The sequence below is a fragment of the Microcaecilia unicolor genome, chromosome 7 (assembly GCF_901765095.1).
Source record: "Microcaecilia unicolor chromosome 7, aMicUni1.1, whole genome shotgun sequence".
Classification (NCBI taxonomy): domain Eukaryota; kingdom Metazoa; phylum Chordata; class Amphibia; order Gymnophiona; family Siphonopidae; genus Microcaecilia; species Microcaecilia unicolor.
In genome coordinates, this window is record NC_044037.1 from 87,458,569 (window position 1) to 87,486,110 (window position 27,542).

The following is a 27,542-nucleotide window of genomic DNA, read 5'->3' on the forward strand; positions in this document are numbered from 1 at the left end:
GCATCTATGCAAGAGGCAAGACCAGAGTTTCCTATCTGTTCTCTGAACAATAAACCAGAGGCCCATTGTATCTGCATCTATATGATTTACCTCTTTGGTGTATTTTGTACTTGGATATTAACTTTTACATTAGCTGTTTAAGCCTATTTGTGTACCCATCTTGAAACTGACTTTTGGATAACAAAACTCCTGAGCCTTTGGGTATGTCTCTGTTTTTCTTTTTGTAGGCAGCGCTGGAAGCACTGGATGAACTGGACCTCTTTGGTGCTAAAGGAGGTCCTCAGTCTGTTATCCATGTTCTTTCTGACGAGGTGCAACACTGCCAGGTACACTCAATTTTTCTACACACTAGGATAATATTTTCTCTCTGAAGTTCTAAATAAAATTACAAGAAATTATTATTTCAAACACATGTGCAGAATTTTTCTGTGCTTCTCTGGGCAGGGAGCCAGTGCTACAGGAGCCCTTGAGTATCAAATTCATTAAATTTAGCAAACATTATAAATATGCTGTCTAGGGCCTGAAGAAGTATCAGACCACGCAATGGTATGGATAGACTTGGAGGCAGGACAGTTTTACCAGGGACAAGCAGGGTGGAGATTCCCAACCTACCTGGCGGCTGATGCAGATTTCAAAGCATATGTGAACAAAAAATGGGAGGAATTTACCAGTTATAATAAGCAACATGAACAAAATGCTGAGTTGTATTGGCCAACAGCAAAAGTAGTACTGAGAGGAGATATAATAGCATATGTTTGTGCGCGGAAAAGAAAGCTAACAGCTATAGTGCAGCTAGAAGCACGGTCAAGGAGAGCTAAACGCCAATACACCCAAACCCCAACTAAGGAACATAGGGAGAAGCTACAACATACACAAGTGGCACTTAACTCCTTGCTGCAGGAAAGGGCACTTAAAGGGGCTATATATTATAAGTACAGGCTGCAAAGATTTGGAAATAAAACAGGGACCCTGCTTGCCCGAGTGGTTAAAACATGGGGGGGGGGGGGGGAATAGAGTGATATCAGCCATAAAGGACGAGAGAGGTCAAATACATACGAAAAGCGAAAAAATAGCAAAAATATTCCGAGAACATTTCAGCCAAATATACCAAAAGTATAAAGGAATAGATAAAAAATCCCTCATAAGATATTTCGAAGCCTCAAAGATACCAAAATTCTCTCCATCAGCACTGCAGACTCTAAATGGGCCAATCACTTGCAAAGAGCTCCAAGCTACCATTAAATCCTTGCCTCTGCACTCTGCCCCTGGTCCAGATGGGTTTACGGGAGAGTTCTATAATATGATACCCCAGAAAGCATTACTAGCGCTGCATGCTTATCTTGAGGAAGCAGTGGAGACAGGCAGGTTTCCCCGACAAAATAACATGGCACTGATAACGCTGCTGCCCAAGCCAGGGAAAGAAGGGGATAAACCTGAAGACTACCGGCCCATCTCGCTCTTGAATGTTGATATCAAAATACTAGCAAAAATACTGGCCACCAGGTTGGCCAAATATTTACCAGATATAATAGGGCCTGAGCAAGTGGGATTTGTGAAAGGCAGACATTCTTCTACTAATGTGCGCAAACTGCTGATGGCAATGAGCAACAGTCAAGTTAATCAAATACTACTACTACTACTATTAAACATTTCTATAGTGCTACTAGACTTATGCAGCACTGTACAAATTAACATAAAAAGACAGTCCCTGCTCAACAGAGCTTACAATCTAAATTGGACAGATGAACAGACAGCTAGGGGCATTTGACAAAATAGGATGGGAATTCCTGTTTGGAGTGTTAGCATATACGGGGATGGATGGCTGGTATCTACAAGCCGTGCAAACGCTATACACTAAGCCTACTGCGTCTGTATTAATCAATGGAGTGCGAACGGACCCTATAGACATAGGGCGGGGTACTCATCAAGGATGATCCCCTTTCCACCCCTATTGTTTTTGTTGTCTATTGAGCCTCTGCTTCGCACTCTAAAGAAAGATGAGCAGATAAAGGGCCTGGAGGTGGGCGAAGAGGTAGTGCAGACTGGCATTTGCAGATGATTTGTTGTTGGTGGTGATGAGAGACCCCCAAGAATTCGTTGAAGCAGCTCTGGGCACGGATAGAACAATACAGTGCTCTTTCGGGGTTCAAAATAAATGCACACAAATCACATTGGCTCACCATCTTTCGGGGGGTGGGAGACACAGGGCTAGAGGAGTTGGGAGTGAAGGAATCTGAAGATGCGATCAAGTACTTAGGAGTCCAAATCCCCCAGAACCTAGCTCAAGTGTGTGCCCAAAATGTGAACAGACTACTGGAGGATATGGCGGACAAATTGAAGTTGTGGCAACCTCTACCGCTGTCTTTGCTTGGCAGAATAGCATTATACAACATGATGATCGTGCCTAGATGGCTGTATGTGTTTCAAACACTCCCACTCTACCTTCCAAGGAAAGTGGAACGGCAAATAAACTATTGCAGAAATTTCTTTGGAAAGGAAAGAAAGCGAAAATTGCCATGCGGATACTGCAGATCCCAAGAAAATACGGGGGCCTGGGACCCTGAGCTTGCGATATTTAACGGTAGCCTGTGGAATCAGACACTTAATTGACTGGTTTAGAAAGACAAGTGAATATTTAGCTACCCAGATGGAACTAAGCCTGTTTGGCTCGGACAACTTTACAGGATTTCTACATGGTAGCAAGCACCACCCCCCAGAAGTCCTGCAGAAGTCACACATTTTGCCTACGATGATAGCGGTGTGGAAATGGATCTGTTGAATGCATGGTTTCTCGCCGAAAGCTACCCCCTATTTGTCAATCTGTGGTAACCCAGGTTTTGAACCTGGGAGAAGCTATGCAGTATTCAACAAATGGAAGGAAAAGGGGATAGAATACCTGCATCATGTGCTCACAGACGAAGGACATATCAGAACGTTCTCAGAATTGAGAGCCCAGTTCAAAATAAGTTCAGCGGACTATTTCCATTACTATCAGCTAAAACACTATGTATCCAGTTTGCCTTGGACAGACCTCACCGTGGACGTAAGGGAGGAACTGGCATCTGCCATATCGCTGGGGGCGCAATTGAAAGTACCAATGACCTACCACCACCGCCACATCCGAGATACTATGCGGGCCAAGATCTGGGAAGCCAGATAACAGAGACTATGTTCAAGGACCATGTGCGGACACTCTGGCAGTCTACAAAACTGGCAGAGCACTGGGAATTGCAATATAAATTCGCATTAAGGATTTACGTGGCACCTAGAAGAGCGTTCCATATGGGAGCATCACCAGATGGAACGTGTGGGAAGTGCCATCAAGAAGGAGCCACGTTGGCTCATATGTTTTGGACCTGTCCAAGAGTAGCCTGGTTTTGGAGAAGCATACTAAGGCAAGTAACAGAGCTCTTGTTCTCGAAGATGGAACTATGATCCAAGGCTAAGCAAGCCCACGCCGAAAGGACTTGCAGACTTTGTGAAAAGAGCTACAGTGGTAGCAAAAAAAGCAATTTTACAGGAGTGGCTGGGGAATAAACCACCATCACTGCAATACTGGCGAACTCAAATGCTAATGCTTTTATGTACAGAACATTTTGAAGTTCGGAACCAGCCTCGGCTGAGGAAACAATTTGAATGCAGATGGGCACCCTTTTGGGACACTTTGACCCCAACAGCCCGGAGCCAGATACTGAACCTGTAATCCTAGATGCTGCTGCTCACGCTGCCTCTGCTTGTTATTAGACACAGAAGGGGAGGAAGGGTGATAAGGAATGGGGAAGGTAGGGGAGTAGTCTAGTGGGGGGGAATAAAAAGATAAAATACAAATATGATGGTATGTCAACAGTAATTGTGGAAACAATTATGCAATATGAAATGTAACAGCTGATTGTGTGAACTTTAATAAAAATGATTGAAACATAAATATGCTGTCTAGTAAATATGCTGAGTTTATCATGAGAGGAGAATAGGGCTTGAGGAATGTATATTATGTTTAAAATCTTTACCTCAGACTCCTCATAGACTTGCCTGAAGAACTATGACTTCTGTTGAGTGCTAAAATGCATACAGAATACCTTCTCAGCTATGTTGGTAGCACATTCCATCCTATTGGTGCTTGAAGATTCATGGTATCTGAATTATGGATGGCAAGAGGTATAATAGCAAACTCTGTTAAGCCATAGGCGGGGGTCTAACCCCTACACCCACTTTAGATGAAAAACATTATCACCAAGATTTTACTACTAGTATGCCTTGTTGTTAATGGCAAAATCTTATTGTCTTTTAGTAAATAGGCCCGTAAATCCTTATTTAAAATTATGGTAAGTTGTAACTGGAGGAATAGAACCAGCAACTGTATACTTGCAGCTTTGTGCTGTATGGTTAATGTACTTCTGTACCTCTAACATTCCAAGGCAGATAGATTTTGCAGCCTTTTTAAAAAAAAGCGAGTTGCATGTAGCAGCCACAGTACTGAAAATATGATTTTATTTTCAGTAGGGTTTATCTAGTTCACCATCTATTATTTTGAATATCCCAGTTAAAGTTAAGTTCCCAGTTTTGAATACACCAAGTTAGTTAACAGAATAAAATTATCTGGTTAATTTTAAGGTTAGTTATGTGCCCCAACCAGACTTAACTGGTTATCTTGAACCACATAGCACTGTACATTAGCGGTGTCCATCCCCAGCATGCCTTTTGTCCCTTGTTCTTTTAAGCAGTTGACTTTTGGTCAGACATAAAGTTCTTCAGCCAAATGTTAATGACTTCGTGGGCTCAAATTATGAAACATAAATAACTATCTAGTTAACGCCTGAAGGTAATAGGACAGATTATTTGAATATTGGCCCCGCACTTCTGAGCATGCTTTTTTTTTTTATCTATGTCTGATATTTTTTCTTTTTCTAGTCTATTCTTCATTCAATGCTTCCAAGGGCTTCTACTTCCAAAGAAATTGATGCCGGGGTTCTATCTGTCATCTCTTACCCTGCATTTGCTGTAGAGGACAGTCAACTAGTAGAGATAACAAAACAAGAAATTATTGAGAAACTACAGGTAAATGTACTTCTCTCTGACCCCTGACCATATGATTCTGTTTTCCTTATATTAGTGCTGTGAGTTGAGTTAAGAATCAATGCTCACTAGGAACTGGAAAAGAAACTTTTTTTTTCTTTTTAGTTTTCTCTTTCTCCTTTTTGCTTCCAGTACCAAAGCGTAACACAATCTCTGGAGCAAGAGATTATCTTACACTACATTTTCCCAATTGCAGAAAGATTGTTTATGAATCTATTCTGTCAATAAACTTTTCTTACCTGGGCACGAAATGGTGGAATTAATTACCAAAGTCAATTAATCAATATAATTATCTATATTTCCACAAATCTTTGAAATCATATCTCTGTAACAAATTCTTGTCAACAGAAAACTAACTTTTTTGTTCAATTTCTATATAATGTCAATTTATATGTATATACATAATATAACTTCTGTATTCAATTTGATCGATTCTTGATTACTTCAGTTGTATTGTACTTATAACCCTTGCATGAAATTATATAGTGCTCATAATAATAGTTCTCCGAGGACAAGCAGGCTGCTTGTTCTCACTGATGGGTGACGTCCACGGCAGCCCCTCCAATCGGAAACTTCACTAGCAAAAGCCTTTGCTAGTCCTCGCGCGTCCATGCGCACCGCGCATGCGCCGCCGTCTTCCCGCCCGAACCGGCTCGTGTTCGTCAGTCTTCTTTTGTCCGCGCTCGGTACGGTCGTGTTTTCGCCGTGTCGGGCCCCGCAAAGTCGATCTCGCGCGTTCGTCGTGTTGTTAAAAAAAAAAAAAAAAACCCATTCTGTGTGGAAAAAGACTCTTCGGTCTTTTTTCCCTCCGCTATTTTCAGCTTTTTCGCCCCGGTAAGTTTTCTTTCGTCGTCGGGGTAGGCCGCTTTTAGGCCTCGGGTCGAAGTTTTCTTCCCCTTGTTTTTTCGGTGCCTTTTCCGCCATTTCGACTTTTGATCTCGCCGGCGTGATTTTTACGCCCATGACATCGAAGTCTCCCAGCGGCTTCAAGAAGTGCACCCAGTGCGCCCGGGTCATCTCGCTCACTGACAGGCACGCGTCGTGTCTTCAGTGCTTGGGGGCTGGGCACCGCCCGCAGGCCTGTAGTCTGTGTTCCTTTTTGCAAAAGCGGACTCAGGTAGCGAGATTGGCCCAGTGCAATGTTTTGTTCTCGGGCTCTTCGTCGGCATCGGCACCGGGAGTATCGAGTGCATCGACGTCTTCAGCGTCCAGAGCTTCATCCTCGGCCGCCAGTGCATCGAGTGCATCGAGGCATCGGCCCTCTGCATCGGCGCTGAGACATCGGACAGCTGCATCGACGTCGGTGGTACCGGGACCTCGTCGGCTGATGTCGTCGGACGGTGGTGCTTCGTCTGGAGTGCAGGTGAGGGCTGTCCATTCCCCTGCTGGTGGCGGTGAGCCTTCGGGTGGGTCTCCCCCTACCCTGAGGGCTCCTGCGGTACAGCCCCCCCGAGACCGACCTCCTTTGGCCTCGGCCCCGAGGAAGCGACGACTGGATTCTACGTCCTCCTCGTCGGTGCCGGGAAGCTCCGGTGACATGCTTCGTTCCAAGAAGTCGAAGAAGCATCGTCATCGGTCCCCTTCCCGTGTCGGCACCGAGAGCTCTGGGTCGCCGAGGGAGTCGGCACCCAGCAGGCATCGGCACCGAGAGGACCGCTCACCCTCTGTTCAGGAGGTGTCGATGCGCTCCACTCTGGACAGCCCGGAACAGCCTCCACGCCCGGAACAGGTTCTGACGTCGACGCCTGCATCGACCTCCATGCCTTTCTCTGCAGCCGCTCTGAACGAGAGCCTCCAGGCCGTTCTCCCAGAGATTCTGGGAGAGCTGTTGCGCCCTAACCCTCCGGTACCGGCGGTGCTTGCGCCACCGGTACCGTCGAGCGTGGCGCCGGCTGGCCCATCGCCCGAGGTGAGGTCTCCGGCGTCGGTACCGCCGCCTCCCAGGAAGGCTCCCCGACTACGTCGGCGGAGGGAGCTTCGCCGATGCGGGCGAGGGAGTCTACCTCTCGACGCCCCCATCGTGGACGTGGCTCCACAGAGTCGAGTCGGGCGAGGTTGCAGACACAGGTCCGTGAACTTGTGTCTGACACCGAGGGTGAGGCCTCGTGGGAAGAGGAAGAAGACCCCAGATATTTCTCTGACGAGGAGTCTGAAGGTCTTCCTTCAGATCCCACTCCCTCTCCTGAGAGACAGCTTTCTCCTCCCGAGAGTCTGTCTTTTGCTTCCTTTGTCCGGGAGATGTCTACGGCCATCCCCTTCCCGGTGGTTGTGGAGGACGAGCCCAGGGCTGAAATGTTTGAGCTCCTGGACTATCCTTCTCCACCTAAGGAAGCGTCCACTGTACCCATGCACCATGTCCTAAAAAAGACATTGCTGGCGAACTGGACCAAGCCTCTAACTAATCCCCACATTCCCAAGAAGATCGAGTCCCAGTATCGGATCCATGGGGACCCAGAGCTGATGCGCACTCAGTTGCCTCATGACTCTGGAGTTGTGGATCTGGCCCTAAAGAAGGCTAAGAGTTCTAGAGAGCATGCTTCGGCGCCCCCGGGCAAAGACTCTAGAACCTTAGACTCCTTTGGGAGGAAGGCCTACCATTCCTCTATGCTCGTGGCCAAAATTCAGTCCTACCAGCTCTACATGAGCATACACATGCGGAACAATGTGCGGCAGTTGGCGGGCTTGGTTGATGCGCTTCCCCCTGAGCAAGCCAAGCCTTTTCAGGAGGTGGTCAGGCAGCTGAAGGCGTGCAGAAAATTCCTGGCCAGAGGGGTGTATGACACCTTTGATGTTGCGTCCAGGGCCGCTGCTCAAGGTGTGGTGATGCACAGGCTCTCATGGCTGCGTGCCTCCGACCTGGAGAATAGAATCCAGCAGCGGATTGCGGACTCGCCTTGCCGTGCGGATAATATTTTTGGAGAGAAAGTCGAACAGGTGGTAGAGCAGCTCCACCAGCGGGACACCGCATTCGATAGGTTCTCCCGCCGGCAGCCTTCAGCCTCTACCTCTACAGGTAGAAGATTTTTTGGGGGAAGGAAGACTGTTCCCTACTCTTCTGGCAAGCGTAGGTACAATCCTCCTTCTCGACAGCCTGCGGCCCAGGCTAAGCCCCAGCGCGCTCGCTCTCGTCAGCAGCGTGCGCCTCAGCAAGGCCCCTCGGCTCCCCAGCAAAAGCAAGGGACGAGTTTTTGACTGGCTCCAGCAGAGCATAGCCGACATCCAAGTGTCAGTGCCGGGCGACCTGCCAGTCGGAGGGAGGTTGAAAGCTTTTCACCAAAGGTGGCCTCTCATAACCTCCGATCAGTGGGTTCTCCAAATAGTCTGGCAAGGATACACCCTCAATTTGGCCTCAAAACCTCCAAATTGTCCACCGGGAGCTCAGTCTTACAGCTTCCAGCACAAGCAGGTACTTGCAGAGGAACTCTCCGCCCTTCTCAGCGCCAATGCGGTCGAGCCCGTGCCATCCGGGCAAGAAGGGCTGGGATTCTATTCCAGGTACTTCCTTGTGGAAAAGAAAACAGGGGGGATGCGTCCCATCCTAGACCTAAGGGCCCTGAACAAATATCTGGTCAAAGAAAAGTTCAGGATGCTTTCCCTGGGCACCCTTCTTCCCATGATTCAGGAAAACGATTGGCTATGCTCTCTGGACTTGAAGGATGCCTACACACACATCCCGATACTGCCAGCTCACAGGCAGTATCTACGATTTCAGCTGGGCACACGTCACTTCCAGTACTGTGTGCTACCCTTTGGGCTCGCCTCTGCGCCCAGGGTGTTCACAAAGTGCTTGGCTGTAGTAGCAGTGGCACTTCACAGGCTGGGGGTGCACGTGTTCCCATATCTCGACGATTGGCTGGTGAAGAACACATCCGAGGCAGGAGCCCTGCAGTCCATGCAGATGACTATTCGCCTCCTGGAGCTACTGGGGTTTGTGATAAATTATCCAAAGTCCCATCTTTTCCCAGTGCAGAGACTCGAATTCATAGGAGCTCTGCTGGATTCCCGGACGGCTCACGCCTATCTCCCAGAGACGAGAGCTAACAATTTGTTGTCCCTCGTCTCGCGGGTGCGAGCGTCCCAGCAGATCACAGCTCGGCAGATGTTGAGATTGCTAGGCCACATGGCCTCCACAGTTCATGTGACTCCCATGGCCCGCCTTCACATGAGATCTGCTCAATGGACCCTAGCTTCCCAGTGGTTTCAGGCTGCTGGGGATCTAGAAGACGTGATCCACCTGTCCACGAGTTTTCTCAAATCCCTGTATTGGTGGACGATTTGGTCCAATCTGACTCTGGGACGTCCTTTCCAAATGCCTCAGCCACAAAAAGTGCTGACAACGGATGCGTCTCTCCTGGGATGGGGAGCTCATGTCGATGGGCTTCACACCCAAGGAAGCTGGTCCCTCCAGGAACGCGATCTGCAGATCAATCTTCTGGAGTTACGAGCGATCTGGAACGCTCTGAAGGCTTTCAGAGATCGGCTGTCCCACCAAATTATCCAAATTCAGACAGACAACCAGGTTGCCATGTACTACGTCAACAAGCAGGGGGGCACCGGATCTCGCCCCCTGTGTCAGGAAGCCGTCAGCATGTGGCTCTGGGCTCGCCGTCACGGCATGGTGCTCCAAGCCACATATCTGGCAGGCGTAAACAACAGTCTGGTCGACAGGTTGAGCAGGATTATGCAACCTCACGAGTGGTCGCTCAATTCCCGTGTAGTGCGACAGATCTTCCAGGTGTGGGGCATCCCCTTGGTGGATCTCTTCGCGTCTCGAGCCAACCACAAAGTCCCTCAGTTCTGTTCCAGGCTTCAGGCCCACGGCAGACTAGCATCGGATGCCTTCCTCCTGGACTGGGGGGAGGGTCTGCTGTATGCTTATCCTCCCATACCTCTGGTGGGGAAGACTTTGTTGAAACTCAAGCAAGACCGAGGCACCATGATTCTGATTGCTCCTTTTTGGCCGCGTCAGATCTGGTTCCCTCTTCTTCTGGAGTTGTCCTCCGAAGAACCGTGGAGATTGGAGTGTTTTCCGACCCTCATCACGCAGGACGAAGGGGCGCTTCTGCATCCCAACCTCCGGTCCCTGGCTCTCACGGCCTGGATGTTGAGAGCGTGGACTTTGCCTCTTTGGGTCTGTCAGAGGGTGTCTCCCGTATCTTGCTTGCTTCCAGGAAAGATTCCACTAAGAGGAGTTACTTCTTTCTGTGGAGGAGGTTTGCCGTCTGGTGTGACAGCAAGGCCCTAGATCCTCGCTCTTGTCCTACACAGACCCTGCTTGAATACCTTCTGCACTTGTCTGAGTCTGGTCTCAAGACCAACTCTGTAAGGGTTCACCTTAGTGCAATCAGTGCATACCATTACCGTGTGGAAGGTAAGCCGATCTCAGGACAGCCTTTAGTTGTTCGCTTCATGAGAGGTTTGCTTTTGTCAAAGCCCCCTGTCAAGCCTCCTACAGTGTCATGGGATCTCAATGTCGTTCTCACCCAGCTGATGAAACCTCCTTTTGAGCCACTGAATTCCTGCCATCTGAAGTACTTGACCTGGAAGGTCATTTTCTTGGTGGCAGTTACTTCAGCTCGTAGAGTCAGTGAGCTTCAGGCCCTGGTAGCCCAGGCCCCTTATACCAAGTTTCATCATAACAGAGTAGTCCTCCGCACTCACCCTAAGTTCTTGCCGAAGGTGGTGTCGGAGTTCCATCTGAACCAGTCAATTGTCTTGCCAACATTCTTTCCCCATCCTCATTCCTGCCCTGCTGAACGTCAGCTGCACACATTGGACTGCAAGAGAGCATTGGCCTTCTACTTGGAGCGGACACAGCCCAACAGACAGTCCGCCCAATTGTTTGTTTCTTTTGATCCCAATAGGAGGGGAGTGGCTGTGGGGAAACGCACCATATCCAATTGGCTAGCAGATTGCATTTCCTTCACTTACGCCCAGGCTGGGCTGGCTCTTGAGGGTCATGTCACGGCTCATAATGTTAGAGCCATGGCAGCGTCGGTAGCCCACTTGAAGTCAGCCACCATTGAAGAAATTTGCAAAGCTGCGACGTGGTCATCTGTCCACACATTCACATCTCATTACTGCCTGCAGCAGGATACCCGACGCTACAGTCGGTTCGGGCAGTCAGTTCTTCAGAACCTGTTTGGGCTTTAGGATCCAACTCCACCCCCCGAGGGCCCTGTTTGTTCTGTTCCAGGCTGCACTCTCAGTTAGTTGGTAAATTTTTTAGGTCAATCTCAGTTATGTCCTCGCTTTTGCGAGGCCCAATTGACCATGGTTGTTGTTTTGAGTGAGCCTGGGGGCTAGGGATACCCCATCAGTGAGAACAAGCAGCCTGCTTGTCCTCGGAGAAAGCGAATGCTGCATACCTGTAGAAGGTATTCTCCGAGGACAGCAGGCTGATTGTTCTCACAAACCCGCCCGCCTCCCCTTTGGAGTTGTGTCTTCCCTTGTCTTTGTCTTGCTACATACGGGACTGACGAACACGAGCCGGTTCGGGCGAGAAGACGGCCGCGCATGCGCGGTGCGCATGGAGCTCGCGAGGACTAGCAAAGGCTTTTGCTAGTGAAGTTTCCGATTGGAGGGGCTGCCGTGGACGTCACCCATCAGTGAGAACAATCAGCCTACTGTCCTCGGAGAATACCTTCTACAGGTATGTAGCATTCGCTTTTTTAACACACTGTTATTACTATCTCACCTTTTATTGTTATTTTGATCTTTGCAGTACATTGTAGTCAATCTTTTCCTCATCTTTGTGATAATACTCCCAATTTTTCAGCTTATAATTTAACTTACTACACTGGTACGTCTCTGTTCCTTTCCACTGCTATATTGATTATGTGCTGTAAGCCACATTGAACTCAACATTCCTTGAGATAATGTGATATATAAATGTCACAAATAAATATGGCATCATGAATAATAGTATTTAGAACAATATATATGTTAGACTTAGGAGGTAAGGTGTGTTACAGCCCTAATACGTTATCTGTCCATTAACACATTTTTAAAGGACAATAATATGCATTATAATAATGTAAAACATATTAGGTAGCACAGGATACATAGTAAGGAGCTCCAAAGCATGCAAATTATACAAAACAGCTCATTACTATGTAAATCAAACAATGGCAGCTTAGCAAGACTACTACTAGGAGTTGCTGGCACCAATTTGATCCTGATGCTGGAAGGGGCAGAAATGACAGGATTTGCAGATAGATAGGAGGGGCCCATGGGAAATGGTAACTGGTTTTTTTTTTTTTTTTTGGGGGGGGGGGATCTTAGTTGGGGGGGGGCATATGGGGAGGGGGCTGAGTTGGGGAGCCATCTTGGGGAGGTGGGTAGTGGGAGGAGGGAAATATTTCATCCTAGGAGTATCAGGCCACAGCTTTATGGCCCAGTTCTCTTGGGATAGGAAAATGAATGCAGCTTGTGAGGTTGCTCATAAGCAACTTTATTCTTGCACCACAGGAGTGACTAACCTGTGGTATTGAGACACTGCGGGTTTGTCACTCCTGTTGGAAATTACTGCACCTTAATAAATTATTCTTCTCATTGTCAAATAAAGAATTTTATGAGAGGTTTTTGTTATCTATATATAGATGTGTATTTCATTTAATGGCTGGATTTAAAATAGAAAGTTTAAAAAAATAAAGAACATGTAGTTCTTTTAATATTAATCTGATTATTTATTTATTTTATTTATTTATTGCATTTGTATCCCACATTTTCCCACCTCTTTGCAGGCTCAATGTGGTTTACAATACATCATGAATGGTGGAAATATATAAGAAAATATACATTTAGTATTGCATAAGGATCTTGGGTGGCATGATAGTGATAAAACATGATAGTAGTGTAGCAAGCAAATATTGTGATACAGTTCTGGATATATATGTAGGAGTTCACATTTGTTGATCTTTGTGGTATGCCTTGTTAAAGAGATGGGTCTTCGGTAGTTTGCGGAAGTTAGTTAGTTCATAGATCGTTTTTAAGCTGTGCTTCATTCCTCAGCGACCCTCCAGACCGGTCAAGACGTGTGGGTTATGTCCTCCTACCAGCAGAGGGAGACTGAGAAAACACTAAGCTTTTGAAGCCTGTATATATAACCTGTGCAGAACCTCCACTAGCCAGTATTTTCTCAGTCTCAGCAGAGGTAGCAGTTGACAGCCTGTGCAGTCTCCAATAATCTGGTGAGGTAGTTTGTCATTGGGTCGTAGGATTTTTTCCTTCCAAACTTTATTCTGTTGCAGTACCCTGTACGTGTGTGTAAAAAAAAAAAAAAAAAGTGCTTTGGGGCCCTGGGTCTGGTGGGGCCCAGTTTTTCCCCCTGGGGTGTTACACCTATGTTTGGGTCCCTCCCCCTGTGCTGCTCTCTATTTCTGTTGGCTTGGCAGCTTGTGCCTCGGCTGCTTTCTCAGTATTGTAGCCTTGAGTGCCTTACAATTTCCAGATGCCAGAGTTAGAGTACGATGCCTTTAAGGTCAGTTATTCTATGTCATTTTGCTTGCCAGCTTTGTGCCTCGGCTGCTTTCTCAGTATTGTAGCCTTGAGTGCCTTACAATTTCCAGATGCCAGAATTAGAGTACTGTGCCTTTAAGGTCAGTTATTCTATTTCGTTTTGCTTGGCAGCTTTGTGCCTCGGCTGCTTTCTCAGTATTGTAGCCTTGAGTGCCTTACAATTTCCAGCTGCCAGAGTTGGAGTACTGTGCCTTTAAGGGCATTTATTTCTTTATTTTCAGCGGACCGAACGGGGGTTTTGATTCCTTGCTGGAACGAGAGAGCAGCGCTTTCTCCAGTGCTTTTGCAGTGTGAGTGAGTTTTTGGTTTGGCGCGTTTGCGGAACAGCTTTTCCCTTCCCTCGTGGTTTATGGCGGCCCAGCTCCTCCGATGTCACGCGTGCTCGTGGCGAGGGGTAGAGGCGCCGGGTCCTCAGTGTAGCTTTGCGGTGCACCTATAAAGGTGGCTGCGGCACCCCCCGACTTGACCGCGGAGGGATCGATGGTGTCGGGAGTCTCCGGGTCAGCGGGAGCGTAGGCAGGGCCGCTGTCAGCGGGAACAGTTTCGGCGGGAACAGCCGCCATCTTGAGTCTGACGCGGCCCATGGAGCCGGCTGGTTTTGGGCCTGCGGCCTCCGTTTTTGGCACAAAAGGGCCTAATGACGGTCCAGGAATGGTGGGCTTTCCTCCAGATTTTGTCTGGACGCGGTATCAGGCCTGGAGATCGGGACCCCCCCTCCCCCCCCCCAATTGGAAGAGGGGGCTATTTCCGTCTTGGCTGAGAGACCACGGTTAGAGTGGTCAGAGGACAGGCAATGTTTTTCTCCTGTAGCTGCAGAAGCTGCGCTTAGTGATCTGGGGGAGTCAGATGGAATTGACGGCTCTCAGGAGCAGGATTGTTGGATTCCTGGAGAGGATCCTTCAGTAGTGCGGATTTTCCATAGAGATGAGCTGTCAGAACTCATAGATCAGGTGTCGTCCACCCTTCAGTTTGGTCCTGAGGTGGCGTTGGGGGAAACTGTCCAGGATCCGTTGGTGAAGGGCATTCAGCGTCAGGCGTGATCCTTCCCTATGAACAAGGATCTCCGGGAGATGATTTGTCAGGAATGGGATTTGCCGTGTAAGGTGGCAAAGGCAATGGCGAGGCTTTATCCCCTCCCTCAGGACGATAGGGATTCCTTTAAGGCTCCCACGGTAGATGCAGTAGTGACGGCAGTAATTATAGCTACGGCTATCCCGGTTGATGGAGGAACGGCTCTCCGTGATCCTCAGGATAGGAAGTTGGGATCTTTTCTCAAGTGTAGTTTTGTTTTGTCGGCTCTAGCCCTGCAGGCCTCGGTTTGTGGGGGTCTGGTAGCTTGGGCATGTTTTCGTTGGGCCGAGAAGCTCCTGGATGATTCGGTAGATGTTGGTTCTTCTGGGGGTCAGGAGTTAGCCGACTTGGACATGGGTTCATCCTTTTTGTCTGAGGCTTTTATGATTTGTTGCCTACTTCAGACAAAAAATATGGCTATGGTTGTGGGTCTCTGCCACTTAAGGGAGCTATGCTCTTTGGAGAAGATTTGGACAAGTTAGTGTGAGGTCTTAGTGATACCAAGGTTCTATGGCTTCCAGATTTTCGGTTCAAGGCAGGGGCCAGAACTAGTTCCTCTCGGGGACGGTTTAGGGAGGCTCAGCGGTATAGGCCGGGCAGATCGAGTGGGACCTACCCCTAGCTGTCTGTTTGTCCAATTTAGATTGTAAGCTCTGTTGAGCAGGGACTGTCTTTTCATGTTAATTTGTACAGCGCTGAATAAGTCTAGTAGTGCTATAGAAATGTTTAATAGTAGTAGGACCTCTAGGGGTCGGTTTTTCCAGCGCACACAGTTCTTTCGTGAGAGTCGTCGCGGAGGGCGTGGCTTTTCCGCGGGAGGTTAGTATTCAGGCCACAATTCCCAATGAAGGTGTGCGGGCTCAGGCTCTGGTGCATGTTGGGGCTCGGCTGAGTCTGTTTTACCAGAGTTGGGCCCAAATCAGGTCAGATCAGTGGGTTCTCAAGGTGTTTCGAGGCGGATGTGCGCTGGAATTCGAAAGCTGTTCTCACGAAGTGTTTCTGGAATCCCTCTGTCGGTCTTGGAGCAAGAGGGCAGCAGTGAGGGACACTCTGCGGTGGCTGCTCGCGTTGGGAGCCGTGGTTCCTGTTCCTTCAGATCAGCAACGCTCAGGGTGCTATTTGATCTATTTTGTGGTCCACAAGAAAGAGGACACTTTTCGTCACATTTTAGATCTCAAAAGGGTCAATGCGGCACTCAAGGTGCCCTCTTTCCGGATGGAGACGTTGCAGTCGGTCACTGGTGCGGTCAGGAAAGGAGAGTTTCTCACTTCCCTGGATTTGACGGAAGCTTATCTTCACTTTCCTTTGTGCAGCCTTTTGGTTCCAAGTTACAGGGTCCGATTCGTCGGTTCCTTGCAGAGAAGGCGCCGACGGCCCGTACTTATCGTCAGGTCCTGGGCCTGATGGCGGCGACCATAGAGGTAGTTCCGTGGGCCAGGGCGCACATGCGTCAGGTACAGTCAGCTCTGCTCAGTCGTTGGTCCCCTCTGTCGCAGGACTTGGAAATGTGTTGTCCGCTGTCGGTGGCCCCTCGTCTCAGTCTCCGCTGGTGGCTCAGTCCGCGCAATTTGGGAAAGGAATGCCGTTGGAGTCCCCACAGGGGCTGGTAATGGTCACGGATGCCAGTCTGCAAGGTTGGGGGGCACATTGTCTCAGTCAGGTAGCTCAAGGCCGGTGGTCTCGGGCAGAAGCAGAGTGGTCCATCAACCGGCTGGAAACTCGGGCCATTCGGGTGGCGCTCCAGGCCTTGACGTCGGTGGTTCGCCACAAGGCAGTCCGAGTGCTCTGTGACAATGCCATGGCAGTAGCATATGTCAACCGTCAAGGGGGGAACAAAGAGCCTTGGCGGCGCAGTTGAACTCATCTTCAGGCTCTCTTGGCAGCGCATGTGGCCGGGGTAGGTCACATAGATGCAGATTATCTCAGCAGGCACACTCTAGATCCCAGAGAGTGGTCTTTTCTCGGTCAGTGTTCCAGTGAGTTGTGTCGGTCTGGGGACTTTCGGTGATCTTAGGGCAACGGCTCGCTATGCGCAAGTTCAGAGATTTTTTTTTTTTTTCAGTCGCTGAAGAGACCCTTGAGCGGAGGAAATCGACACTCTTCTGTTGCCTTGGCTTCGGGAGTGACTGTATGTGTTTCCTCTGTGGCTGTTAGTCGGTCGAGTAATATAGCGCATCGAACATCACTCCGGTCGGGTGATTCTGGTAGCTTCGGATTGGCAGCGTCGACCATGGTATGGAGACCTGGTGCGGTTGGCAGGGGCGGCGGCCCTGCCTTTGTTGGGATCAGTTCTGTGTCAAGGCCCGATAATCATGCCGGATCCGGCTCGGTTTTCGCTTATGCTTGGCTCTTGAGCGGCACAAGTTGAAGAAGAAGGGGCTTTCGTCCAGTGGCTTTGCTACGATGTTGAGTTGCCGTAGACGATCCACTTCCTTGGCGTATGTCCGGGTTTGGAGAATCTTTGAGCACTGGTGTGAAGACCATCGAGTTCGGCCGTTTCACTCTTCGGTGGCGGAAGTTTTGGAATTTTTGCACGATGGTGTTGATAGAGGTCTGGCCTTGTCTACACTGAAGGTTCAGGTGGCAGCTTTGTCATGTTTTCGTGGGAAGCTTCAGTGAAAGTCCTTCGCGTCTGTGCCTGAGGTAGTGCGTTTTTTTGAAGGGTGTTAAGTTGCTGCGTCCGCCTCAGTGACGGATGGTGCCTCCGTGGGATTTGAAGCTAGTTTTGGATGCTTTGATCAGGCCTCCGTTTGTGCCTCTGGTATCGGCATCTTGTAAGGATTTATCTTTAAAGGCGGTCTTGTTGGTGGCGATTACTTCAGCACGGAGTGTTTCAGAGCTTCAGGCTTTGTCTTTTAGGGAACCATTTTTGTCCTTTCTGAGGGAAAGGTTTCGTTGCGGACGGTGCTTTCCTTTTTTGCCCAAGGTGGTTTCCGAGTTCCATGTTAATCAGGTCATCTCTCTGCCAGTGTTGGGTGATATGGCTGGAGATTCGGAGCAGCGTGGTATTGCCAAGCTGGATGTCAGGAGAGTTTTGAGTTGTTATCTCTCTGTAACTCAGGACTTCAGAGCCTCTGACCGTTTGTTCGTTCTTCATGGTGGCCCAAAGAAGGGTGCAGCGGCTCCTAAGGTGACCATAGCACGGTGGTTGAAGGAGGCGGTTGCATCTGCTTACTTGGTGAAGGGTCCTGTGGTGCCTAGGGGCTGGTCTGCTCATTCCACTAGGGGAATGGCAGCCTCATGGGCGGAGAATAGTATGATTTCTCTGTTAGATATTTGTCGGGCTGCGGTTTGGTTTTCATTGCATTCCTTTGTGAAGCATTATAGGATTCCTGTGCATGCAAAGGACGAGGTGCGCTTTGGGGCAGCAATTTTGACCTCTGGCCTTAGTAGGTCCCTCCCATAAGTTAGTTACTGCTCTGGTACGTCCCACACGTCTTGACCGGTCTGGAGGGTCGCTGAGGAAGGTGAAATTAGATCTTACCTGCTAATTTTCTTTCCTCTAGACCCTCCAGACCGGTCAAGAGCCCGCCCTGTCTGTATTGGAGGCCAGGAGGTGTGTTTGTTGGATAATTCTTGGCTGCTGTAATTGTTGTTTCTCTAATTGCAGACTGTTTATTTCTGTTTTGTGATAGGAGTCCGGGACAGGTGGGGCTCTTCTTTGATAGTCCACCTGTAGAAGCCCAACTGTTTTATCAAAGGCAAAGGAACATGTTTCCGTAAGAGCAAGCGGAAGATGTTTCTTGTTTTTGCAGTTTACTGTGACCACGTACAGGGTTGCTAGTTGTTGTTAGTGTTTTTTGTTTCTCTGCTTTGTCAGGGGTATACTGGCTAGTGGAGGTTCTGCACAGGTTATATATACAGGCTTCAAAAGCTTAGTGTTTTCTCAGTCTCCCTCTGCTGGTAGGAGGACATAACCCACACGTCTTGACCGGTCTGGAGGGTCTAGAGGAAAGAAAATTAGCAGGTAAGATCTAATTTCACCTTTTTGCATATTTTCTAACAAAACTTATCCATACTCAACCAAATTCCAAAACAGGTACAAAGAACAGTGTTCAATGTTCACCCATTCCCCCAGCGGCCTAACCTAATCTTAATGTTAATATTTGAGCTACAAAACACTAGAATAACAATTTCAAAACCATTTGCTTGAGAGAGCACCAATTTAATTAGTTAACGACCTTTGTGAAAATTGCCCCCTCTGGCTAGCTGAAATTACATGTGAGCATCCACAGCACATGTTCTTTTAGCCAGATTGAAGGAAGGCATGGGGGAGGGTGTGAAAGAGTGAGGAAAAAGAGATAGAGAAACCAGGGTCCTTAGATTTCATTTTTGTTTGTAGGAAAATCAAGTGCACAGCTACTTCCTACTCATAGGTAGTTTCAAAGGGAAACTTAACCATGGCCCTAATTTTCTTTTTGTAATCTTAAAATATACAGTGGAAAAAATAAATATATAATATGAAATATCCTTTCCCTTGTAAACATCAGTATTATCAAATTAAATGTTAATTTATCAGTTAGGAGTGGATTCCAAAGATGGTACCACATAGTATAACCCTTTATCAGCTGTCAGTTTATTCATTGTTGTTTTATTTCACACTTAAACTAGAGTGAAAAAAGTGTAATAGGGTTGTGCAATTCAGTTTAACATGCGTTAACCTACAAATTAACATGGAGGGGCGTAATTGAACGGGTCCGGCCATCTCTAAGGCCGGCCCCGTAAAGCGGCATACCCAACCGTATTATTGAAACAAGATGGCTGGACATCTTTCATTTCGATAATATGGTCCGGAACGCCCAAATCTCAACATTTGGGCCGACGTTAGAGATCGCCGCCATTGGTTTCCGCCGATAATGGAAACTAATGGCGACATCTCAAACCCGTCCAAATCCAAGCCATTTGGTCATGGGTGGAGCCAGCATTTATAGTGCAGTGGTCCCCCTCACATGCCAGGACACCAACCGGTCACCCTAGGGGGCACTGCAGTGGACTTCCACAAATTGCTCCCAGGTGCATAGCTCCCTTATCTTGTGTGCTGAGCCCCCCAAACCCACTACCCCACAACTGTACAGCACTACCATAGCCCTTATGGGTGAAGGGGGGCACCTACATGTGGGTACAGAGCAATGAGAAAAAAAAAAGAAAAACACATATTGTAAATTATTTAATGTTTTCCCTAGTTTGAGAGACAAGAGAGGACAATTTTCAGAAGTCATTTACCATGGGTAACTACAGATTTATATAGGTAAATAGACTAAAAGAGTGCACAAAAATTAACAATGCATGTACTTCCACTCTTGCAAAAAGTGGGCAGGCTTAGTGGTGTGATAAGGTTAGGAGAGGGTAAATACACTCATAGATTAAATTTTCAAATCTGGTGCACATTGTTTTAAAGGAAAAGAAGCAAGTATAAATCTTTGTGAGTACTTTTTTCTGGAAAAGTTTTTAAAGTATGTACCTACTTTCCCTTTGAGGATTGGCACAAAGTTTGCGGGTTAATGTATTTGTGGACTTTGCAACTAAACTATGTGATCAAATATGGCAGTTGCCCCAAAATAGGGGTAAATCTTGTCTCCTCTGTTTACAGTGCATTTCCATAGTATAATGAACTTTCACCATAACATGACAGGCAGGAGTTACCTATAAGGTTTTATTACATATGTAATTATCAGATATTATTTTATCCAGGGACGTCATGGTTGCTGTCGATTTCTGAGAGATGGATACAAGACTCCAAGAGAGGTATGTTTTAATCAGCAATCAGACACTTTTATTTATGCATTTAGTAACAGGTGCAGTTCAGCTTCGTATTCCAGATAGGTATGAAACTCATGATTAAAAGTTGTCCTGTGCATCTTGACCTGAATTGTTATCAGTAGAGATCAGTAACATTGGTTCATAATTTTACTAGCATTGTTGTGGACACTTAGCACTATCAAATTTAATTGATAAACAGTCCCTTTCCGTACCATCATCTTGTATCACCCTGAAGGAAGATAGGTATTGGGAATGGAATGTTCTGACCGCTATTCAGCCTTTGCTTAGGAGCTGCTGTGGTTTATTAGACTGTACTTGCAGTTAGATGGTCAAAACAATTAGGAAGCAGAGGAGGCTGTATTGTTACATACAACCCTAGCTTTAAATACATTTATTTTACTTTAGAAAATAATTTTTAAACACCTCTGATCAAGCATTTTTCCAGCATTTAGAGCTCTTCTCATCTCCTAGTTTACTCTTCAAAATTTCAGGGACACTTTTTAGCTGTAGAAGGCCGCCCTCCAAAGTTGGAACCAACAGTATCATTCCACACTTCATAGTGAACCCAGAATCTTTCCACACTTCATAGTGAACCCAGAATCGCTCCTATTGGGCAGGATTTCTGAGACTAATTTTATGTTTAAATCATCTTTATTAAACAGATGCCAACATTACAAGCATAAACATCAAAGATTCACAAGATCTTGTTACTCAGTGCAGAACCAATAAACATTTTGAAATTTTGTCCAAAACTTTACTAACCCTCCCTCCCCTTCCCACCTTCCCTCCCTCCCACAGTTGGCGGAGACCACTGGTATTCATCACAGTCTCTTAGAGGCATCCTCATTGCCAATTCAACAGCTGGCTCCTCGCCCTGGGGTGCAGGGTATCCCAAAAGCGTTCCCAGACACAATGAAAGGCTTCTCCTTCTTTGGAAGTAATGTCTTTGATATCAAAGCGTTCCAGTTTAAGCAAGTCAATCATATGTGTTCTGCACACTGTGAAAGTAGGGCCCGTGGGCTGTCTCCAGCAAAGCAGTATGACTTTCTGGCCAATCATAACGCGGCGTAGGAAGCGTTTAAATCCCAGCAAAGCCGGTGTTCGGCATTGAAACACATTGAACAGCATCAATGCCTTCCTCTTCACTTGTTGATTCCACAGCACATTTATGTTTTGTAACAGCTGTGTCCAGAATTTGCTGACCAAAGGACATTTCCAAAACATATGGCTCAAATTTGCCAAGTTCTGATTACACTTTGGGCAGTTTCCAGTGGTTCCAAAGGAAAAGCCTCAATGCAAATTTATATTGTGCTTCCCAATCTAATATAATAATTCGCACCTCCAACGTTCTGAAGCTGACTCCGTGGCAGTGAAGCCGGGAAGTGTTCGTAGGGTTCGTAATCGCACTCCCGATCACTGCCCTGCCCTCGAGGGAACGCTGTATAGTTGCCAGGGAAAGAAACGTGACGTCAGAAGGAGAAGGGACCAACCACAGGCAATCACTGTCAGTGCCTCGGTCTCCGAGGGCAGGGAAGGCTGCATGGTAACGCGACGTCAGAAGGAGAAGGGACCAACCACAGGCAATCGCACTCGCTCTCACTGCCCCACCCTGGGAGGGAAGGGAAGGCTGCATAATAACGCCATGACCAGAGAACAGAGGACCATGGTGGCGGGAAGCACACAAAACCGCCTGACAGGACTCTCACTTTCAAGAAAGTTGAACTCTGAGGTACGGACAGTGCACTACAAATGCTGGCCCCTACCACGACCAAATGCCTTGGATTTGGCCAGGTTTGAGATGGCCGGCATCGGTTTTCATTATGTGCGAAAACCGATGCTGGCCATCTCAAACCTGGCCATCTCTGACATTTGGCTGGCCCCAACCGTATTCCTACGACCAAATGCCTTGGATTTGGCCGGGTTTGAGATGGCCGGCATCGGTTTCCATTATCGGTGAAAACCGATGCTGGCCATCTCAAACCCAGCCGTCTCTGACATTTGGCCAGCCCCAACCGTATTATCGAAACGAAAGATGGCCTGCCATCTTTTTCAATAATATGGTTCGGGACCGCTCTTTGCGGCGCCAGCCATATAGATGGCCAGCGCTGTTCGATTATGCCCCTCCACGTGTATCTCTCTCTTCCACTCCTGAAAATGAACTCCAAGGTACAGACATTAAAGGAGGAGGCAAGTGGAGAGAACGGAAGGGGAGAAGAATCTTTTATCCGCCTGACAGGACTCTCACTTTCAAGAAAGTTGAACTCTGAGGTACGGACAGTGCACTACAAATGCTGGCCCCTACCACGACCAAATGCCTTGGATTTGGCCAGGTTTGAGATGGCCGGCATCAGTTTCCATTATCGACGAAAACCGATGCCGGCCAAGCAGCAGAGTAGTCTTGAAAACTTTTCACTGGATGCCCATCATAGTGTACTTTGCTTTCTTTCAATCTTATCCAAGATCCTCCCTCAGTTAGATACTGCTTTGATACGTCCCACATGTCAGAACGAAGAGGAAGGAAAAATTAGGTCTTACTTGCTAATTTTCTTCCTTGAGTCCCTGCAGACCAGTCCAGAACAAATTCCTGTTGAGGATTGAGAAGTTAGTGGGAAGAATGAATTCAGAAATAGGAGCTAGATGGGAGAAGTTGTGATATCTTTAGCTTCTGTGTTATCAGGCTCTGGTATTGCTAGTATTAAGAGTTGTGTTGATTGACTGTTATTGTTTCTTGCCCCTTGGTCATGAGGGGTTTGGTTACTCCTCTGCTTTGTTAGAGAAGTACTGGCTTGTTGTGGACTGTGCAGAACCCTTCCTAAGGTGAAGGCTTTGAGGCAGTGATTCTCAGTCTCCATCTCTGGCAGGAGAACATATACTCATTCGTTGGGACTGTTCACCTTATGTTTAAATTTATCTTTATTTCCTCATGTTCAAATGAACTAACAATGCAGCCACCTTAATAATTCAAATTCATTGAATGATTTTTCATTGGTAGAAGGGGGATAAATAATCAGACATTTGCTTAGAGAAAACAGAGCCTTTATTATTATATGTCATTTCCTTTGTTTTCTAAAGTTTCATTGCAATGTTTGCAGGATCCCAGTCGCCTGTACTATGAGCCAGCAGAGCTAAAACTGTTTGAGAATATTGAGTGTGAGTGGCCTTTGTTCTGGACCTACTTCATCTTAGATGGGATATTCAGTGGTAATATAGAGCAGGTAATATGAAATCCTCTCCACTCTGTCTTCATTGTTTTCTGTTTGCTGTAGTTAATCTTCTAAGAAAAAGCAAATGTTTCAGCAGTTTGTCTTCAGGTCATCTTTATTCAAAGTATGTCACAGATTCACATTTATAAATTGATCATATTTTACATTTACAAAATAATATTGACATTAGGAAAATTAGATTTGTTTCTGTTGTGTTGATTCATAGCCAGATATAAAATAGTTCGTTTGAATTTGTTGTTAGGGGATGTGGTTAAAACATCTAGCATAGCTGGATTTAAAAGGGGTTTGGATAAATTTCAGAGCACTGGTCCTCAATTCAGTCCTCCAGCCACTGAGGATTTGAGGATAACTATCATGAATATATGCAAATCTGTGTCATGCATATATTTGTTTTTGTTTTTTATTTGTACCCCGCGCTTTCCCACTCATGGCAGGCTCCATGCGGCTTACATGGGGCAATGGAGGGTTAAGTGACTTGCCCAGAGTCACAAGGAGCTGCCTGTGCCTGAAGTGGGAATCAAACTCAGTTCCTCAGTTCCCCAGGACCAAAGTCCAAAACCCTAACCAATATTCATAGAGGATATTCTAAAACAGTGGTTCCTTGTCATCAAGCAGATGCAGCCATTACAGATCGGTTGTGTCCATCAACCAGCAGAGGGAGATAGAGAGCACACTTTTTTCAGTGCCTCATATCAGCTTGCTCCACTGCCTCTCTTCAGTATTCTCTATCTCCCCTTGCAGAGTGGCTGCAGCTGCTTCGAGCTCCATCTAAAATCTGCCTGGAGGTTGCTCCTGTGCTTTTGCCAGTTGTTAGCAGGGGTGTTGGAGGCTATAGCAGCTTCACTAAAGGCACATAGATTCGCCCTTTCCCTGCCTTACCCATACCTCCATGGATGTGGACACATTGCTTAGCTTTCCCTGTCCTTCCCCACCAACAGTGGATGCAGGCACATAGGTTCGCCCTTTCCCTGCCTTTCCCACTCACCTGAGCTTCCGGAGTTCTATTTACCTCTGCTTTCCTCACAGCGTTTAAAAAAAAAAAAAAAAAGGAACAGAGGTTTTTCCTTGCCTTTTTCTGTGGGACTGGAGCTGTGATACTTGGTCCAGTGAGGTAAGAGTGTTTTCTGACTCCTCCGGGGTGGGCCCGCGATCGGGGCAATTTGGCGCGAACCGCCATTTTGAATTTTACCGCCGTTTTCGGCGATGGCTGCGGAGACAGTCAAGCGCTGTTCCAAGTGTGGCAAGCACAGATCAGCAGCGGGGCTCTGTAAATCGTGCTGTACAGATGTTAGAGCCGGCCCGAGCATGGCGAGCGACGATTCTTCGCGCTCTGAGCTGGCAGCGGACGCCATTTTGAATTTACCACATGGCGCGACCTCCGCTGAGACGGAGAGTCCTGAGCCCGGGGGGGAGGCCTCGGAGTGAGGCGATTATGAGAGCTACTAGCCCCGGCAGATATCCGGGGGCCCAGGGTTAGTTTTTCTCCCCTAATCTTGTCTTATTAATGCATAAAGCATACATGCTTAAAAGAGGTCTCCCACAAAGCCCTGCAGGGGCCTCTTCTAATGCCCCCCCCGGTGGATTCTAGCCTGGGTATGCCCTCTGAGGCGTTATTCCCTGATAATTGGCAGAATATGAAGTGCAGAAGGGCTCTTTCCCCTTCAGAGAGTGCTGCACCTCCATTCCCCCCCCCCCCCCCCCCCCCCCCCCCCCCCCCCGTGGTCGGGCTGCGAGGATTCTGAGGACTCTGGCAAGCCTTCATGGTCTGAGGAGCCAGAGTCTGGTGCAGAAGTGACTCAGGATCTGGACGATCCCTCCGCGGTGAGGATTTTCCACCGTGATGAGCTGCCAGCACTTATTTCTGATGCCCTGCAGGCTCTCTCTATTGAGGACCCCACCAGTGGCACAGCCTCCTCTGTGAATCCTAGGATGGCTAGTACCAAAAAGGCTGCTCGAGCCTTTCCTTTGCATGACTCCATCCAAGAGCTTATTTCGGCTCAATGGGCTGACCCCGAGGAACCTTTGAAAGTTTCCAGGGCTATGGGGCAATTATACCCTCTGAGTGAGGAGCATATGGCTTGCTTTGCTATGCCTAAAGTGGATGCCCTAGTCACAGCTGTGACAAAGAGAACTACCCTCCCTGTTGAAGGAGGTGTTGCCCTGAAGGATATTCAAGACCATAGACTGGAATCAGCACTTAAACAGTCATTTGAAATTGCAGGTCTCACTATTCGGGCGTCTGCATGCAGTTGTTATGCTGCTAGAGCCTGCCTGGCTTGGTTGCAGCAGGCAGTGGAACAGCCCGGTGATGGAGCGGAGCCCTTTTCAGATGTGGCTCCGCGGATGGAATCGGCCTTGTCCTTTCTTGCTGATGCCCTTTATGATATTGTCAGAGCTTCGGCTAAACACATGGCAGTAGCAGTGGCGGCTCGCCGTCTTCTTTGGCTGCGGCATTGGGCGGCGGACATGGCCTCTAAGCAAAGGTTGGTGAAGTTGCCCTTTCAAGGCCTTCTCCTGTTTGGTGAGGAGTTGGAGAAAATTGTGAAGGGCCTGGGTGAGGCTAAACCCCAGCGCTTGCCCGAAGATAGGCCTTGGCCTTCCTCTAAGGGTGCGGCGGTCCACTCCTCTTACAGACCTCGCTTCCGTGAAGCTCGAAGGTACCGCCCGGGGCGTTCTGCTGGGTTCACTTCTCGTGCCCGTTTTCAGCAGAGGAACTCCTTTCGCTGGGACAAACGTTCCACAGCCACTGGCTCAAGGCCTGGAGTTCAGGGGCGACCCTCTCAATGATGGTGCGCTGGCCCTCTCCTCGAGTCCTGTCATTGGAGGACGTCTTTCCCTCTTTGCCGAGGAGTGGGCCAACATTTCCTCAGATCAGTGGGTCTTGGACCTGATCAGAGACTGTTACAGAATAGAATTTGACGCCCCTGTAAGAGACATGTTTGTGGAGTCCCGATGCGGTTCTGCCGCCAAACGGGCGGCGGTAGAGGAGACTTTGCAAGGTCTGATTCAGATAGGGGCCGTGTCCCCGGTACCTCCCGCCGAACACGGCTGCGGCCGCTACTCCATCTACTTTGTGGTGCCGCGAAAAGGAGGGTCTTTTCGCCTTATTCTGGGCTTAAAAGAATTAAACAAGTCCCTGAGAGTGCGGCATTTTCACATGGAAACCCTGTGCTCCGTCATTGTGGTGGTACAGCCAGGAGAGTTTCTCACGTCTCTGGACCTGAAAGAAGCTTACTTGCACATACCAATTTGGCCCCCGCACCAGAAGTTTCTGAGGTTTGCGGTGATGGGAAAGCATTTCCAGTTCCAGGCCTTGCCTTTTGGCCTCGCCACAGCTCCCCGCACCTTTTCGAAGGTTATGGTGGTAGTAGCTGCCTTTCTAAGGCGAGAGGGTATTCGGGTTCACCCGTATCTGGACGACTAGCTCATTCGAGCAAACTCTGCTGCAGAGAGTCAGCATGTAACAGCCAGAGTGGTCTCAGTACTTCAATCTCTGGGCTGGGTCGTCAATTTGGCCAAAAGTCACCTGACCCCCTCGCAGTCTCTAGAATATTTGGGGGCCAGGTTCGACACAGCCTCGGGGTATGTGAACCTACCCGAGCAAAGGTGGTGCAAGCTTCAGAATCAGGTCCGTCTGCTCCTGAGGATGCCCCGCCCGCGAGCTTGGGACATTGTCCAGCTGCTTGGATCGATGACGGCCACCATGGAACTGGTGCCCTGGGCGAGAGCGCACCTGAGACCTCTACAGTATGCTCTACTCCAAAGATCGTCTCCAGTATCTCAGGATTATCAATGCAGACTCTCTTGGCTCCCTGCGGCCCGACTCAGTATGGAGTGGTGGCTCTCAGACAGCATGCTGCGGCGAGGAATGCCGCTGGCGCTCCCCGATTGGTG

General features: G+C 48.2%; 1 protein-coding gene across 1 annotated transcript in view; it reads left to right on the forward strand.

Moving 5' to 3' along the window:
- Positions 1-27,542, forward strand: part of PHKA1 (phosphorylase kinase regulatory subunit alpha 1) — a 434,625-nt gene that overhangs the window by 103,138 nt on the left and 303,945 nt on the right. The window contains 4 exon segments of the mRNA XM_030210224.1: positions 228-326; positions 4,909-5,055; positions 20,356-20,409; positions 23,517-23,639. Of these exon segments, the coding sequence (XP_030066084.1) occupies positions 228-326; positions 4,909-5,055; positions 20,356-20,409; positions 23,517-23,639 (423 nt within the window).